At 35.9% G+C, this 15,203-nt stretch overlaps 1 protein-coding gene across 1 annotated transcript in view; it reads left to right on the top strand.

Moving 5' to 3' along the window:
- Positions 1–882: 882 nt before the first annotated feature.
- LOC120430223 (beta-1,3-galactosyltransferase 2-like) overlaps positions 883–15,203 on the top strand; it is a 33,853-nt gene continuing 19,532 nt past the window's right edge. Inside the window, exons 1-2 of the mRNA XM_039595302.2 lie at positions 883–1,284; positions 1,389–1,696. Coding sequence (XP_039451236.1) covers positions 1,390–1,696 — 307 coding nt within the window. The 5' untranslated portion in view covers positions 883–1,284; position 1,389. The remainder of the gene's footprint in view (positions 1,285–1,388; positions 1,697–15,203) is intronic.

Below are 15,203 nucleotides of genomic sequence, written 5' to 3'. Positions count from 1 at the left end.
TTTAAGACCTTTTTGATCACTATAAAGTGGGCGAAAATGGGTACAAACCGCAAATTAGGCCTGTCACGCAAAAGGAGCTGAACAAAAATTCGTAAAAAGTCAGTTTTTCACAAAGACTAAGACACCAACGCTTTAAAAGGTCACCAGTAGAAGTTAGGGCTTGGTTGACACCCTGTAGGTGTGTCTCCCTGCTTGTCAATAATTTTTAATAAAAGTCACCTTCATGTGGAACAACTTTTCCTAAGACACCATTTTGCTAGGTTGCTTTCTTATTACGTTGAAAAATAAGATTTCGAAATATCTACCGAAGTACTGGCAGTATTGGCAAGAAATATAACTTTCAGCACTTATTTTGAAATGCCTCTTTTAAAAACTCTGTATCTTTTTCCAGAAGCAAGATAGGACCATACTTTCTTCTGAAAAGTTTTAGAGGACATTCAGGACTATACTTCTACGGTGTTAATTTAAAAGTTGAGTGAAAACTGAAAATTATAAAAATCAAAATGTAAAAAAGAGGGTTTTCCCATACAAATTTCCATACAAATTTGAATCGCTTTGCGGAAAGCCGGGTCAAATCCAATCGCTCCCAAATTTTGGGGGGTTGTTTGGGGGCCCAAATGGGACCGGAAAATGCCTGTTCTGATTGAATTAGTCCATTTTGAAATTTTCCCATACAGCTTCAAGCCACCCTAGTGTAAGTAAAACTGATTTTTACTCACCGATTCTTAGACTTTAGGAATAATTTCCCACTTTCCCAGTATCCCCTAGGGAAGAAGATGTCAGCCGTGATTCTCCTACCTTACCGCGAGATGCTAGCCGTGCCCGCTGACACTTCTCGCGCTTTTGTTTTGGTGCGTGCGCGTCGCGGAAAACGTCAAGTCGAAGATTGCGGCATGACAGAAGAACGAGAACCATCAGAACGACGGAAAAAATTTCCCGACTTGACGGAAATCGCGTGAAAATCGGGGCCCGCGGTGTGTGGGTTTCAATCGTTCCGTTCCGGTGTTGGCCACGGGTGGAAAAGCGGGTTCCGGTGGGATAGATAATCTGGGAGTGCTTCCGGATTTGGTGGGGGGAGTTGTTTGCGACGGAAGATTTTGTGAAGAGAGGAAGAAAAGTTTTTTGCGTCGATTTAAAAAGTGAAAATTCTCCTTATAAATAAATGATTTTGTTTGGTTGCTTGAACTAGAAGTTGAGAAGATTGTAAAATGATGTTGTCTAGGAAAAAAGGGTGGGCTCTTTGCTGAAACAGTTCTTCCAAAAAGAAAAAAAAAATCACAAAACGTAAGTAAAGACCCAAATATTGATAATTTTCCAAACGTCCTTGAAAAGTTTTTCTCTCAAATCGCTTTAACAAACATCCAATTTTCTTCTCCCCATCGTCGTAGAATGTACACCGCCGGCGGCAACCTGGCGGAACTGCCGGTCTACCGGCGGCTGCAGGATCCGGAAGCGGACGACCGGAGCATCAGCTCGACCAGCAACGAAACGGACGCGGACGAGTACCACTCGCTGATTGACGAATCGTACCGGAAGAGCAAACCCAAGGTGGGCTACGAGCAGCACCGGCGGAGCCTTCCGTCGACGGGGGGAAACAACTGCACCCGGAACCGGATATTCCTGTCCTTTATCGGGGTTTGCTGCTTCATGACGGTGTTGATGAACATGCCGTGGAGCGCGGAAAAGGGACGAGTTGGTGAGTGTTGTGTTTGTGTTTATCTTTATATTAATAGCCTATTATGAAATTATTTCACGGGAACAGTTACCGATTGTCGCAATCAGATAGATTAGAATCGTGGAAGCTATTTTAACCGTTATCAGCTATATTGACGCTCAAGTGCCATGTGTGAGTAACAATTCAGTCAAGCTGTGATATCGCAAGCTTGACTAATGCCTCAAGATAAGAACCATGAATTCCCGGCTCGAGTGGCAAATCTGGCTCAGTGAATGTCGTTTTACTATTTGAACTTTTTTCTTCATTAGACTATTAAAATTTAACAAATCTGAAAAAAAAAATTCAGAAAAAATCAAGCCATTGAAAGTAGGTCGAGTAAAAAGAAATCTAGCTACCACTCCCTGCTGACGGCATCTTTACTTTACTTTTATGCATCGAACAGTACTTTAATGATTTTATCCTTGAGATATAATTCCGCGGTGCTTATGGTGTGGTGTGAACTTTCGCACCTTTTTGTCGTTACTGATAGGTCTTACCAAACAGATATCACTTTTCTGGAAAATAACAAAAATAAAATGTTAGCATTCAAACAATTTTAGGTTTGGGTTTTAATTCTCTGGATCTGCAAAAAAAAAAGTTAAATAATGTTTGATTCTTGATTTTGAAAATATTTTTATTCGAATGACACGAAAAATGCATAACAAATTTGCTTTAAATATAAAACAAAAGCTGCTTAGACATTCTTTCAGATTTCAATAGACCGATTCTTTCTTGACGGGAAAACGTTTATATGAACATGTTTTTTTTGCTTATATCTTTAAAATCTGTGAGAAAAGGTATTAATATTTTTACAAATTCGGAACGTACATGAAACTTTACACAAGAATCACTTCAGGAAACAAGGAAAAACATAAAGTTCGAGTCAACAGAGGTAAAAAGCATAAAGTGACGGGACAACTTCGTATAATTTGATCATTTTGATTTTTATTCGCAAAAGTGAGGAAGTCTGCTCTTCGAGTGAGTTTTTGAAAAAGAAAAAAACCTTTTTGTACAGTTGATTCTAAATTGAAAAACAAACATTTTGCTTTTTGATTCGAGCAATTTGGTAAAATTATGTAGATTTGACGTGTATTGCTTTTCTTGCTGGGACCAGAGCTGAAAATGTCAGGGGTCCTGACGCGAAAATCGGCGACGCATACACGATTTTTTCAGATCCATTCACTGAACCGCAAAACCGTGACATAAACAAACCCGACTCAGTCGTGAGTGCCCTAGCTCACTGAGCAGCTGCAATGCGAGGCAGTAGTCGACCAACGCTCATTCGACGTTGCACGCACACACATAAAGAAACAAGTTTTTTCACAAAAAGTTGGTATTTATGCGTGAAAATGTAATTTTGAATATAAGTTATGATTGTTTTAAGTGTTTTGCACGGTCTAGAACCATTCAATTGTTTAAAAATAGTCAAAATAGTGTTTAGAGAGGATTTTACGAGTCAGTCATACGACACGAATTGAGTGAGTCGAGCTCATTTTTTCACGTCTCTCATTCTCCAGCAGCCGACCGGCACGAGTCAGGCGGCAGTGGTTGAACGGACACAGTAGGCTTACAGTCACATGCTAGCAGTGAACTGACATTTTGGTTTGCTTCATGTGTACGCTGGGTTGGAAACATTTTGCAGGCCTGGCTGGGACAACGCAGATATTTCAAAAGACGGTTTTGCTCGCGCTGTCCCGTCGCAAAATAGTAATTGTAAATATACTCTTAAAATCAGTTTTTCACGCTAAATACAACTCGAATTTAGGTTTTTGAGTGCTATATTTTTTTAAAAATTCTTTTTAGATTTACAATAACCTGCCTGGCAATGCACCTGTTATGTTGGCGCTTTGAGCAGGCCGCGCAAAAACGGTAATTTTAGGAAACTAATAACTTTTTACCAAAAAATTCTTAAAATATGTTGTTTAGGGGAAAGTATTTCCAAATTTAATGTTATTGCGCCTTCCACAGGTAAAATAATTGAACAGTTGCTTTTCTCCATATATTTTGACAATTTTTCCCAAACTTCAAAGGCTTAAAGGGAGGTGTTCCCGTGGTCAGAATGAGCTCAAATTTGGAATTAAGCCTAGTGATGGGTCAATCTTAGATTTCAAGAGGTAGCCCCGATGAAACCCGGATTTGGCCCACCTTATTATCCACCATTTTCTCATGCTGCTTCAGTTTTTTTTCTGAGAGGTTATTAACTTTCGAAAATTACAATTTCTGCGCGACCAAGCACCTTAGCAATGCTTGTAACTTGTTTTTATTATTCTATCAACTGTGAGCTCCGGCAAACCTTAATATCTAATCCAGGATCCTGGACTCTGCACCACATTTTTCTGTAATCATCAGTAGCTATAAAAATCATTGTACAAAATTGTTCAAAGAAGTCAAGAATCGATGGTAATCGATGGCCGGTAAGCTGTCACCGAGACAAAGAGGTTCTCCGATAGTGGAAATATCACATTTGTACAATGAACCGCTACATATGTGATTTTTCCCTTTCTTTATGTGGGTGTCAGGTTAGGATGCGGGTTTTTAAAAATTTAGTTTTTGTAGGATTTAGGATTTTAACTATAAATATCAACTTTTTATACTTTGCCTTTAGTTATTTAGGGACAAAATTAGTAACAGTGAATTTAGTAATTCTATCAGAATCAGTGATTTTAATTCAAGTAGCATAAAAACCATTCTGATTTGTCAAAATTTCCGTAGAGTGTCGATCAATCAATAGTGAAATGATATCGGACTAAATTCGTTGATCTGTTGAACTAACGGTTGTCGGATTATGATTGTATCGACCATTGCACAGTGGGAAAAAAGGGCCCAAAAAATTACCGCAACATGATTTCGCGCAAACCATCGATTGCTATACACCAAAAGCTTCGTTTTTGCACCAGGAACAATAATCCGATGAAAAATCGCACTGCACGGACCGGTGGCCGGAGTACAGGCCACCGGAAGATCCGGATTTTTGGAAAAAGTATCTGATTTATCCAATTGTGAACTGATACGCTTTCTTCTACCATGAATAGTCATGCAAAACAATCCTAGAACGATATTAAATACCATAGGACCCATCGGAACCGGTTCCACCGATCTCCGGTGGCCACATCCGAAACCGTGTTAGGAAACAGCGTAAACCAGTCATGCGACGTATCAAACTTCTTGATTTTGGATGGGGACATGAGTTATTTACACTCCTTTTTTGAAAACATGAAGTTTGATATGTCGCAAGAGTGGTTTCAGGAATTTGCCAAATATGATCTTCGGATGTGGCCACCGGAGAACCTGGGAACCGGTCAAGGAGGCAAAAATACTGCTTAAAAATACTCTCCATCCAAAATCAAGAAGTTTGATACGTCGCATGACTGGTTTACGCTGTTTCCTAATGCGGTTCCGGATGTGGCCACCGGAGATCGGTGGAACCGGTTCCGATGGGTCCTATGGTATTTAATTTTATTCTAGGATTGTTTTGTATGACTATTCATGGTAGAAGAAAGCGAATCAGTTCACAATTGGATAAATCAGATACTTTTTCCAAAAATCCGGATCTTCCGGTGGCCTGTACTCCGGCCACCGGTCCGTGCAGTGCGATTTTTCATCGGATTATTGTTTCTGGTGCAAAAACGAAGCTTTTGGTGTATAGCAATCGATGGTTTGCGCGAAATCATGTTGCGGTAATTTTTTGGGCCCTTTTTTCCCACTGTGCATTGTTGCGAATCGAGGATCTACTGGAATTCTGACGATCAAATGGTCGTCTCTATTTCAATTCACGACTTGTAAAATATGAACTGTTATTCATTTTTTTTTGTTTTTTAAAAAAAAGCCAGACAGGTTTTAAAAGAAACGTTCTAGATTTTTTGGCTATTAATTAAAATGTCGGGGATTTGAGATAAGAGTAGCCTTCGGATAGGTTACTTTAAATCTTGTATTCAATTAATGTTAGGTAGTTATCCGCAAGTGAATATTTGGACTTATATGAATAATTGAACATTATGGACTTATGAATAACACACAACTGTGCATATATTCTAGAGTCAGATCCAAACATGCGCCTATCAAAACATGCAAAAATCCTGAATTTCATCCAAATCGGACCACCCCTTCCATTTTTGTACCCTCCCAAAAAATCGACTTTTTGGCGGTTTTTGAGCGAAACCCCTATCTTCAAACGACGATAACTCAGTAACCACAAATCTTAGTGGGTCGGTCTTAGACTCAATTTTGAAGGAAATTGGACGTAGAATCCATTTCCGTGATAAAAATTTAGATTAAAATATGTTTTCTACCTGTATTGCGCAATTGAAAACTTTAAATGACCGTATCTCAAAACAGCCCTATTTATTTTTTTAAGTTTGACCTCACCATCGTATTCCCCGGCCAATTTTACATAAGAATCACTTATCGACAGAAAGGAATATGTTTCGTTCCAGAGATATCGAATTTTAAAGTTTTAAGTATTTGAGATTACCTACATCCAGGGTTGTTACGGACGGCGCGGATTTGGCGCGGATTTGCTGACTAATTTTGTTCAGGCGCGGATTTCGCGCGGATGGCCATTTTGATAAAAAAAATAGATAAATAGATAGAATTACTTTCAAGTTAATAAGAAAAATATTATCAAGAATTACGAGAATTTGTTTTTTCCAAATAAAAAAAAATCAAATTATTCGCTCTACAGCATTGCCTTGGCGTTCTCGTTTACGAGATTCCTACTCGAAACTAGGTGTTCGAAGGCTTGATTGTTGAGGCAATTGCAAACCTCTTTTTACACTCTAGCTTCCTTCCACCCCGGGATTCGAACTGGCGACCTTTGGATTGTTAGTCCAACTGCCTACCAGCGACTCCACCGAGACAGGACCCAGGGAGACGACTCCTACACCTGGACTGAGCTAACGACCTAACCTTTAGATTCGTCCGGGGCCAACATTTACTTCCCGTCCGACGGAAGGCGTAATCAGACAAATCTCGTCTCGAAAAATGCCACCGGGACCGTCTGGGATCGAACCCAGGCCGACTGGGTGAGAGGCAATCACGCTTACCCCTACACCACGGTCCCGGCTACACTTAACTCATTTCTTAATATATCCGGCTCTGAATATGTAATCTCTTTTGAGTTTAGAGTAATGGTTTTTTTTTAGCCTTATTTATTTTTAATTTTATAGTGGATATATTCAATATGCCTTTGAATTTTAGATGGGGTTTACCCGTAGAAATATTTTTTCTATATTTAAACATTCTTGGCGAAAAAAAAGATCAGAACATTCAAAAATTAATGCTCCATCATTCAAAATTCAAATTTCAAAAATTCGAAACTTTTTTTATATTTTAATAGTTTTTTTAATCAAAATATTTTAAATTCAGCTTTGAAAATTTTCGAATTTCTAAAATAAATTACGATTTTAGAAATTCGAAAATTTTCAAAGCTTCAAAAATCCGAAATCTCTTAAATTCTTAAATTCTTAAATTCTTAAATTCTTAAATTCTTAAATTCTTAAATTCTTAAATTCTTAAATTCTTAAATTCTTAAATTCTTAAATTCTTAAATTCTTAAATTCTTAAATTCTTAAATTCTTAAATTCTTAAATTCTTAAATTCTTAAATTCTTAAATTCTTAAATTCTTAAATTCTTAAATTCTTAAATTCTTAAATTCTTAAATTCTTAAATTCTTAAATTCTTAAATTCTTGAATTCTTAAATTCTTAAATTCTTAAATTCTTAAATTCTTAAATTCTTAAATTCTTAAATTCTTAAATTCTTAAATTCTTAAATTCTTAAATTCTTAAATTCTTAAATTCTTAAATTCTTAAATTCTTAAATTCTTAAATTCTTAAATTCTTAAATTCTTAAATTCATAAATTCTTAAATTCTTAAATTCTTAAATTCTTAAATTCTTAAATTCTTAAATTCTTAAATTCTTAAATTCTTAAATTCTTAAATTCTTAAATTCTTAAATTCTTAAATTCTTAAATTCTTAAATTCTTAAATTCTTAAATTCTTAAATTCTTAAATTCTTAAATTCTTAAATTCTTAAATTCATAAATTCTTAAATTCTTAAATTCTTAAATTCTTAAATTCTTAAATTCTTAAATTCTTAAATTCTTAAATTCTTAAATTCTTAAATTCTTAAATTCTTAAATTCTTAAATTCTTAAATTCTTAAATTCTTAAATTCTTAAATTCTTAAATTCTTAAATTCTTAAATTCTTAAATTCTTAAATTCTTAAATTCTTAAATTCTTAAATTCTTAAATTCTTAAATTCTTAAATTCTTAAATTCTTAAATTCTTAAATTCTTAAATTCTTAAATTCTTAAATTCTTAAATTCTTAAATTCTTAAATTCTTAAATTCTTAAATTCTTAAATTCTTAAATTCTTAAATTCTTAAATTCTTAAATTCTTAAATTCTTAAATTCTTAAATTCTTAAATTCTTAAATTCTTAAATTCTTAAATTCTTAAATTCTTAAATTCTTAAATTCTTAAATTCTTAAATTCTTAAATTCTTAAATTCTTAAATTCTTAAATTCTTAAATTCTTAAATTCTTAAATTCTTAAATTCTTAAATTCTTAAATTCTTAAATTCTTAAATTCTTAAATTCTTAAATTCTTAAATTCTTAAATTCTTAAATTCTTAAATTCTTAAATTCTTAAATTCTTAAATTCTTAAATTCTTAAATTCTTAAATTCTTAAATTCTTAAATTCTTAAATTCTTAAATTCTTAAATTCTTAAATTCTTAAATTCTTAAATTCTTAAATTCTTAAATTCTTAAATTCTTAAATTCTTAAATTCTTAAATTCTTAAATTCTTAAATTCTTAAATTCTTAAATTCTTAAATTCTTAAATTCTTAAATTCTTAAATTCTTAAATTCTTAAATTCTTAAATTCTTAAATTCTTAAATTCTTAAATTCTTAAATTCTTAAAATCTTAAAATCTTAAATGCAATTTGTTTCGGAATGAAATTTTAGTGAGGAATTTGAAATACAATCTGTATTAAAATTCATAGATTTTGAATTTTTAGAATTTTTAAATCTAAAATTTAATTATATGAAATTTTAGATTTTGAGCTTATATTTTTGAAGTAAAATTTCATTTATTAGATTTTTTAATTTTGTTTATATTGGTTTATAATTTTCTATTTTGTTTATATTGGTCAAAGTTATTGTAGTGTCCCTCTGATTTGCAAAAAGACTTTTTTTTGTGACACTTTTCTTGACGTCTCTTGAGGTATTTTTTAAAAGGATTTTTTGATTTCATTCCTTCAAACATAAAACGAGTTTCATTTTTCTATCAAATACTTTCTGTATTAGTTTTTTTCTTTCGAAATAACATTTCTTGAATGTTGGTCGCGATTTTTTTTATAAGCGCGGATTTCGCGCGGATTGAGGTTTTAGTCGGCGCGGATTTGGCGCGGATTTTTTTTTTGACTTTCCCGTAACAACCCTGTACATCAGCTACACTCGCCGCATCTGCTAGAAGCACTCGGGCGCGCTGATACCTGGTTATTTATTAAAATAAGATTTCATCCCACATAATCATTAGCAAATTAGCCCTCAGGACAGAGCAAGAACGACACGCAATACAGGGCAGAATGGAATTCCCGCAGAGCCAGCAGGAAATTGATCTTGTAAGTAACACATAAGAAAAAGTGTACGATACATTATCGTGTTAAAAATTATGAATTAACATGAATAAAACTCTCGTGAAGCATGATTAAGGAGGAGGATTTCTGGAAATTATAAATCTGAAAAATGTAAGAAAATCACAAAGATTAGGGGAAATCTACCCTTTCCAATCAAACACCTATCTTCGTCATATGGAGAGTTTGATGCTCGATTAAAGCTCCAAAAATACTATTTGGGCTATAAACTTACCAGCAACAGCACCGCCTCGAGTAAGCACGCAAATGTATGCCACTTACTGGCCAAAAAGATCACATTTAATGCACTTTTGATCATAATTTGTATTTTGCGAGACCACTTCTCATCATTTTGTTGGCACACACAGTGACACACACGAGAATCCCTCAAACGCTTAATGAATATCGCCAAAATTAACTTTTCACTTTCGCTTACTTTTTCACGGCGCTTAAGATATGAAATTGCTTCCAACTACCGGCAACATGTTCTTTTGATCATTAGTAAGGCACTCACTTGAAGAATAATCCCGAAAAATGTAATAAATTAGCAAGCGCCATCAAAAAAACAAACGCGTCAAGTCGTTTGACGTTTCAATTTTCACTTTGCATTCCAATCGAAGGCTGAAGAAAACCGAGCGAGAGACGAAGGCAAAAAAGAACAAAGGCTGGCCGTCAACACCACCAGCAGCACAGCCAGCGATGCCAGGAAACTTTCCCTATAAATGCCACTTTTCGTGAGTGTTCGTTTGAACTGTCAGCGCAAATGGCAACACTCGACAGAGTGTTGGAAGAAAAAAGAACTAAGCCGATATTAGAAAAATGGGCGTGGCCCAATGCATTCGCCTCGATTAGAATACCCTTGGGAATTTTTTTTTGTTAAATGCTTGGTAAAGAAATAGAATAACTTTTAGTGAAAGTGAAAATAAACAGAAATGTTCACAAAAACTTGCTCTACTCGTTGGTGTACTTGGTTTTAGTAAAATTCAAGGGAGACTCTAGATTATCCAGCATCATTCAAACACGACCGCTTATTAGGATTAAAATGGGTAGATTTCCCCTAATCTGATCTGTTGTGTTGATTCTGACACCGTCCGAACAATAATCTTTTTTTGTTTGTCAATCATTTCGAAATCTTGGAAGACGATACAGCTGCTGTCCACGTGTCTCAGAAGTAGGTATATGGTTTTGTTTTTGAAATTAAATGTACCAGAATTGAAAAAAAATCAATTATTCAGATGAAACTGGCCCACAATTTAAAAAAATCGATTTAATATGATATGATTATTTCGCTACCGCACATGGCAAAAGCTTTATAACCCATGAGAATTATTTCATCTACTACAGCCAGCTCTACATTTGTTCTCGCTTCAAATAAAAGAAGAAATAAAAGAAATAATTTGATAAAAGGGAAGAAATGAGGAATTAAGAAAAATATTAAAACAATAGTTAAATAATGATAAATTTTTGAAAATTGTATTGTAAAAACTCTATATTAAAAGTTCAAATTTTAATTTAGATGGAGGCGGTTGAATAAATAAATTAAATTAATATGGTTCAATGCCACTGAGATAAGCATAAGCATAAGCATAAGCATAGGTGCCCACCCGCAGTTGCTACTCCGTTATTGACCAGGACCTCCAGAAGTTACATCCACGAGCCGTGGAAGATGAGTGGGTGCTATCTTTCCTCGCTTCGCAACTTCTCAAAGGCCCCTATCATGCTGATCAATACCGGCGCCGGCCACGACCAGTGGTAGAGTCACGGGGAAGTGGATGGGAATGTTAGTCCGATACTTGAGTGATAGAGACCGCCCAATCGACTGCTTCTCCGACAAAGTATCACATGAGTTTTGAGGGGGTTAGTAGATGGGTATGAGGTCAGGATTCACGAGTGGCAGTGATGTGACCATGAGCATTTTGTTTATCGGTTGAAAATTTTAAATCTTAGGCAGCCGGCTGCGGAAAGATAAATAATTGATTATTTAAAAAGTTTTTTTAATCGAACGCGTGCCAACCGAGCAGAAGTGCTATGGGCTGGACTTATCAGTATATTTTAATGTTTATATGATAACGCGAGTAAATATCAAAAATAGTAATAAAAGACGCTTTACTCTTGAAAAAATGGATAGTTTGATGAGTTAATACTAAAACTGCTAGTTGGAATAAACTATTACGATCAACAAATTTGAACGAAAAGAGGACCAAATAGATGTTGCTGTCGAGACAGTTTCCATTGAATCTGTTTGTTTTTTTTTTTTAATTTTATCCCGATGCTAAAATGGTTCATGATCCACTATTAGACATCCGGCTGTGGAAATAAAGGATCATAATCAACATTTTTGAAGAAGACTACAGAATTTTCAAAATCCGATGAATCAATCTACCGGCACAGTTGACAAACGAACGAGCGACAGAAAAATAATCAAGAACGTGTTGCAATTCGAACTGAATCCGCTAAATCAGAACAAAGCATTATGCCTAAGTAATTATTGAACAATGCACCATATAACCGACGATTATGTGTCTATTTGGTATGATTTGTCGAGCTAAATATGAAAATAGAGTACAAATAAGCTCAGCCACACTCTCATACACACATAAACCATAGACATTTTAGACTGTACCACTAGGGCTGGTGCATACACCACATGGGGAAAGTAGGTGAGAGGTCTGACGAAAAAGCACGCTCCATACAAAAAGTTGAAATTTTGTATGAAGAAAAAGCCACGTTGGCGTGGGGGATGTTGAAAATTTCAAATTTCAACAAATCAAAACTCCAAAACAACCGCGTACCCAAAATTAGGTTAAATTTTCAGTAATATTAGCAAATTTATAATTCAGGACAAGCGTGCATATCGTCAAAATTCACCACCTCGTTCACCACTCAGTGGATGGAACTCACATGTTTAAACAGTCTTCACCCGCAAGTGGCTCTCACTCATCATTCATTCCTCCTCACACACACCAACATACATGAGGAGCTAACAAGAAACGCGCTCACCCGGGTTCTTGAAGACCGCTCGTCGCTCCGCATCCGCCCCCGCAGCACCAAAGTGGGGTGTAACCGACCACACCACCCCACCTGTCGCCGACCTCACGGTTTGTAGACGTCCGTGTGTCCAACATCCGGCCTCCGTCCAGCCGCCCCCTCTCATGTTGCATCATCTACACACCCAACTAGTGTGTGTCTGAAAGCACAGACCGTCCAACGACACTAACACACCGATAGAAATATACACAACGAGGGATGCTGCCAAATTTGTTCTCAGCTCTCTTTCTCCTATTCGACCAAATTCACTGCCGGGCACCAACACACACAAACATTCGCATCGAAATAAAAGAAGAAAACACGACGCCTCTTGGAAATTATATACTGCGTGGCCGAAGTAAAAATTGCCCAAAAACACCCTAAAACCGAAAATTCCCGTAATATTTCACTGTCTCTCAATGGACCACCAATTTATCTACGATATTTAACACATTTCAATATTAAAAACAATGAACATCACTACAAAAACGAACGATTTATTAGCGGCAACAAATAGACGCGACCGATGCCAAAATGCACACACACACCCGTCTCTATGGTTCAATGCCACTGAGATCAGGAAAAACAGTGCATTAAAAATTACCCAATAAATATTCCTTAAACAAAATATAGATGTTCAAGGTATAAAATTATAAAAATAATTCATCTTACAGAACACCAGGTAGTAATTATTGATCAGCACGACTGAGTGCTTCTAGCAGATGCGGCGAGTGTAGCTGATGTAGGTAATCTCAAATACTTAAAACTTTAAAATTCGATATCTCTGGAACGAAACATATTCCTTTCTGTCGATAAGTGATTCTTATGTAAAATTGGACGGGGAATACGATGGTGAGGTCAAATTTAAAAAATAAATAGGGCTGTTTTGAGATACGGCCATTTAAAGTTTTCAATTGCGCAATACAGGTAGAAAACATATTTTAATCTAAATTTTGATCACGGAAATGGATTCTACGTCCAATTTCCTTCAAAATTGAGTCTAAGACCGACCCTCTAAGATTTGTGGTTACTGAGTTATCGTCGTTTGAAGATAGTCGATTTTTTGGGAGGGTACAAAAATGGAGGGGGTGGTCCGATTTGGATGAAATTCGGGATTTTTGCATGTTTTGATAGGCTCAACAGTTCTGTAAAATTTGAGCAGAATCGGAGATGATGATTTCCAAATGCTGTTCCGCTTCAGATGGAATGACCCCTATAGTTCATTTTGATGTAATTGGATATTTTAACAATGGATTTGCCAACAGAAAAAAACACAACGAGTTTAAAAAGGAATTTTGAAATAATTTTGAAAAAATGGACTGTGGATTTTCATGACAGCTTGTTCCGAGGGAACTATACCGATCCTTTTCGCATAAATGCCCCATATGTAAGAAATTGTTGATCTTCAGATAACCTCAACAGTTCCGGTACGGATGACTTTCGGTCTCTGGTGGATATCATTGGAATCTACTTTTCCAAACTTTTTATTGATTGGATTTTGCGCAAGTATTCACGGCCGTTCTACGCATAATTGACCCATGTAATTTTTCGACGATTCTGGCGTTTTATCATTTTCAAGTTGAGTTTGACGTATATTTTCGATAAACCCTTAAAATCTAGAATAAGGTTGTATATGTGTTTTTCTTAGTTGCACTTTTTTTTTAACATGGGACAATTATGCGTAGAACGGCAATTTAGGCGTAATCAAATAAATACAGAAAGACTTTGCAATTTATTTTGTGGGAAAAGCATCAATCACATAGATGGTGAACCAGATTCTCAAACATCATTATAGCCGGCCATCGCCGGTCGCTACCATCTCCACCAAAGGATTTGTAAAGTGTTGAAACTCTACTTTTATAAGGGCATTAGGGAAATTTTCCTTATTAACCCCAAGTTAGTTTCGCTCAGAGTTAACCTTGCTACGGTATTGGGGTCCTTTTCGGCCTTTTTGAAAATTAAATTTGCCATAACATTTGCTATATACATGCTAGAGCCTTGCAATTTTCTGACATTAAATTTATAGTATAAATACACATTTCACAAAACAAATAATCCTCGGACGACCCATAGGGGAGCGTCCATAATAAAGTTACTATAAAGGTATTGGGGTCCTTTTCGACTCCACACTTTAAAAAATCGTCAAAAATCCCGTTTTTGACCGATTCCGGTTCTTTTGATCACAAATGAAAGCTTAGAACGTCCCCTTTCCGAAAACGACCTGGAAAACTGGATTTGATCACTGTGGCCACCGGGAATCGTCGACAACCGAAAAAAGACCTTTTTGAGACCCCAACTTTGACGACCTGTATCTCCGGCAAATTTCAACTAATCAGGATGCTCGGGGTTGCATTTGACAGGTATTTACCTGTACTTTGACCACAAATATTAATATCAGGGCCAGGTGATCTACCGGTTCCGGAAATCCGGAACATCCGAAAAGTTCATGTTTTATTGTTTTTCACGTTTATGTGATACCAATACTCTCATGATAGTTGAAATTGATCCATAAAACTTAGTATAAACACAATACATAATTATCAGAATCACTCTGGAATGTTGGTGGCCACTTCTGGGTAACCTGGAATCGGTTCCCGGGTACCCGATGAACGTCCGTGAGAGATATGTCAACCAACGGTCAGCGAACAACGGCATGACCATAGATTGACGTAGTTTAAATTTCATGAGGTTTGATATGTCGGATGGTAGGGTTACTTTCAAATTCCGGGAGTGTCCCCAAGGGGCCACCGGTAACCGGTTCCAGATTGGCCAGGAAGGCTCCGCAAACAACGGCATTACCAAAGATGGACATATCTTTCAATTT

The sequence above is a fragment of the Culex pipiens genome, chromosome 1 (genome assembly GCF_016801865.2).
Source record: "Culex pipiens pallens isolate TS chromosome 1, TS_CPP_V2, whole genome shotgun sequence".
NCBI lineage: Eukaryota > Metazoa > Arthropoda > Insecta > Diptera > Culicidae > Culex > Culex pipiens.
This window is presented reverse-complemented; position numbering and strand designations above follow the sequence as displayed.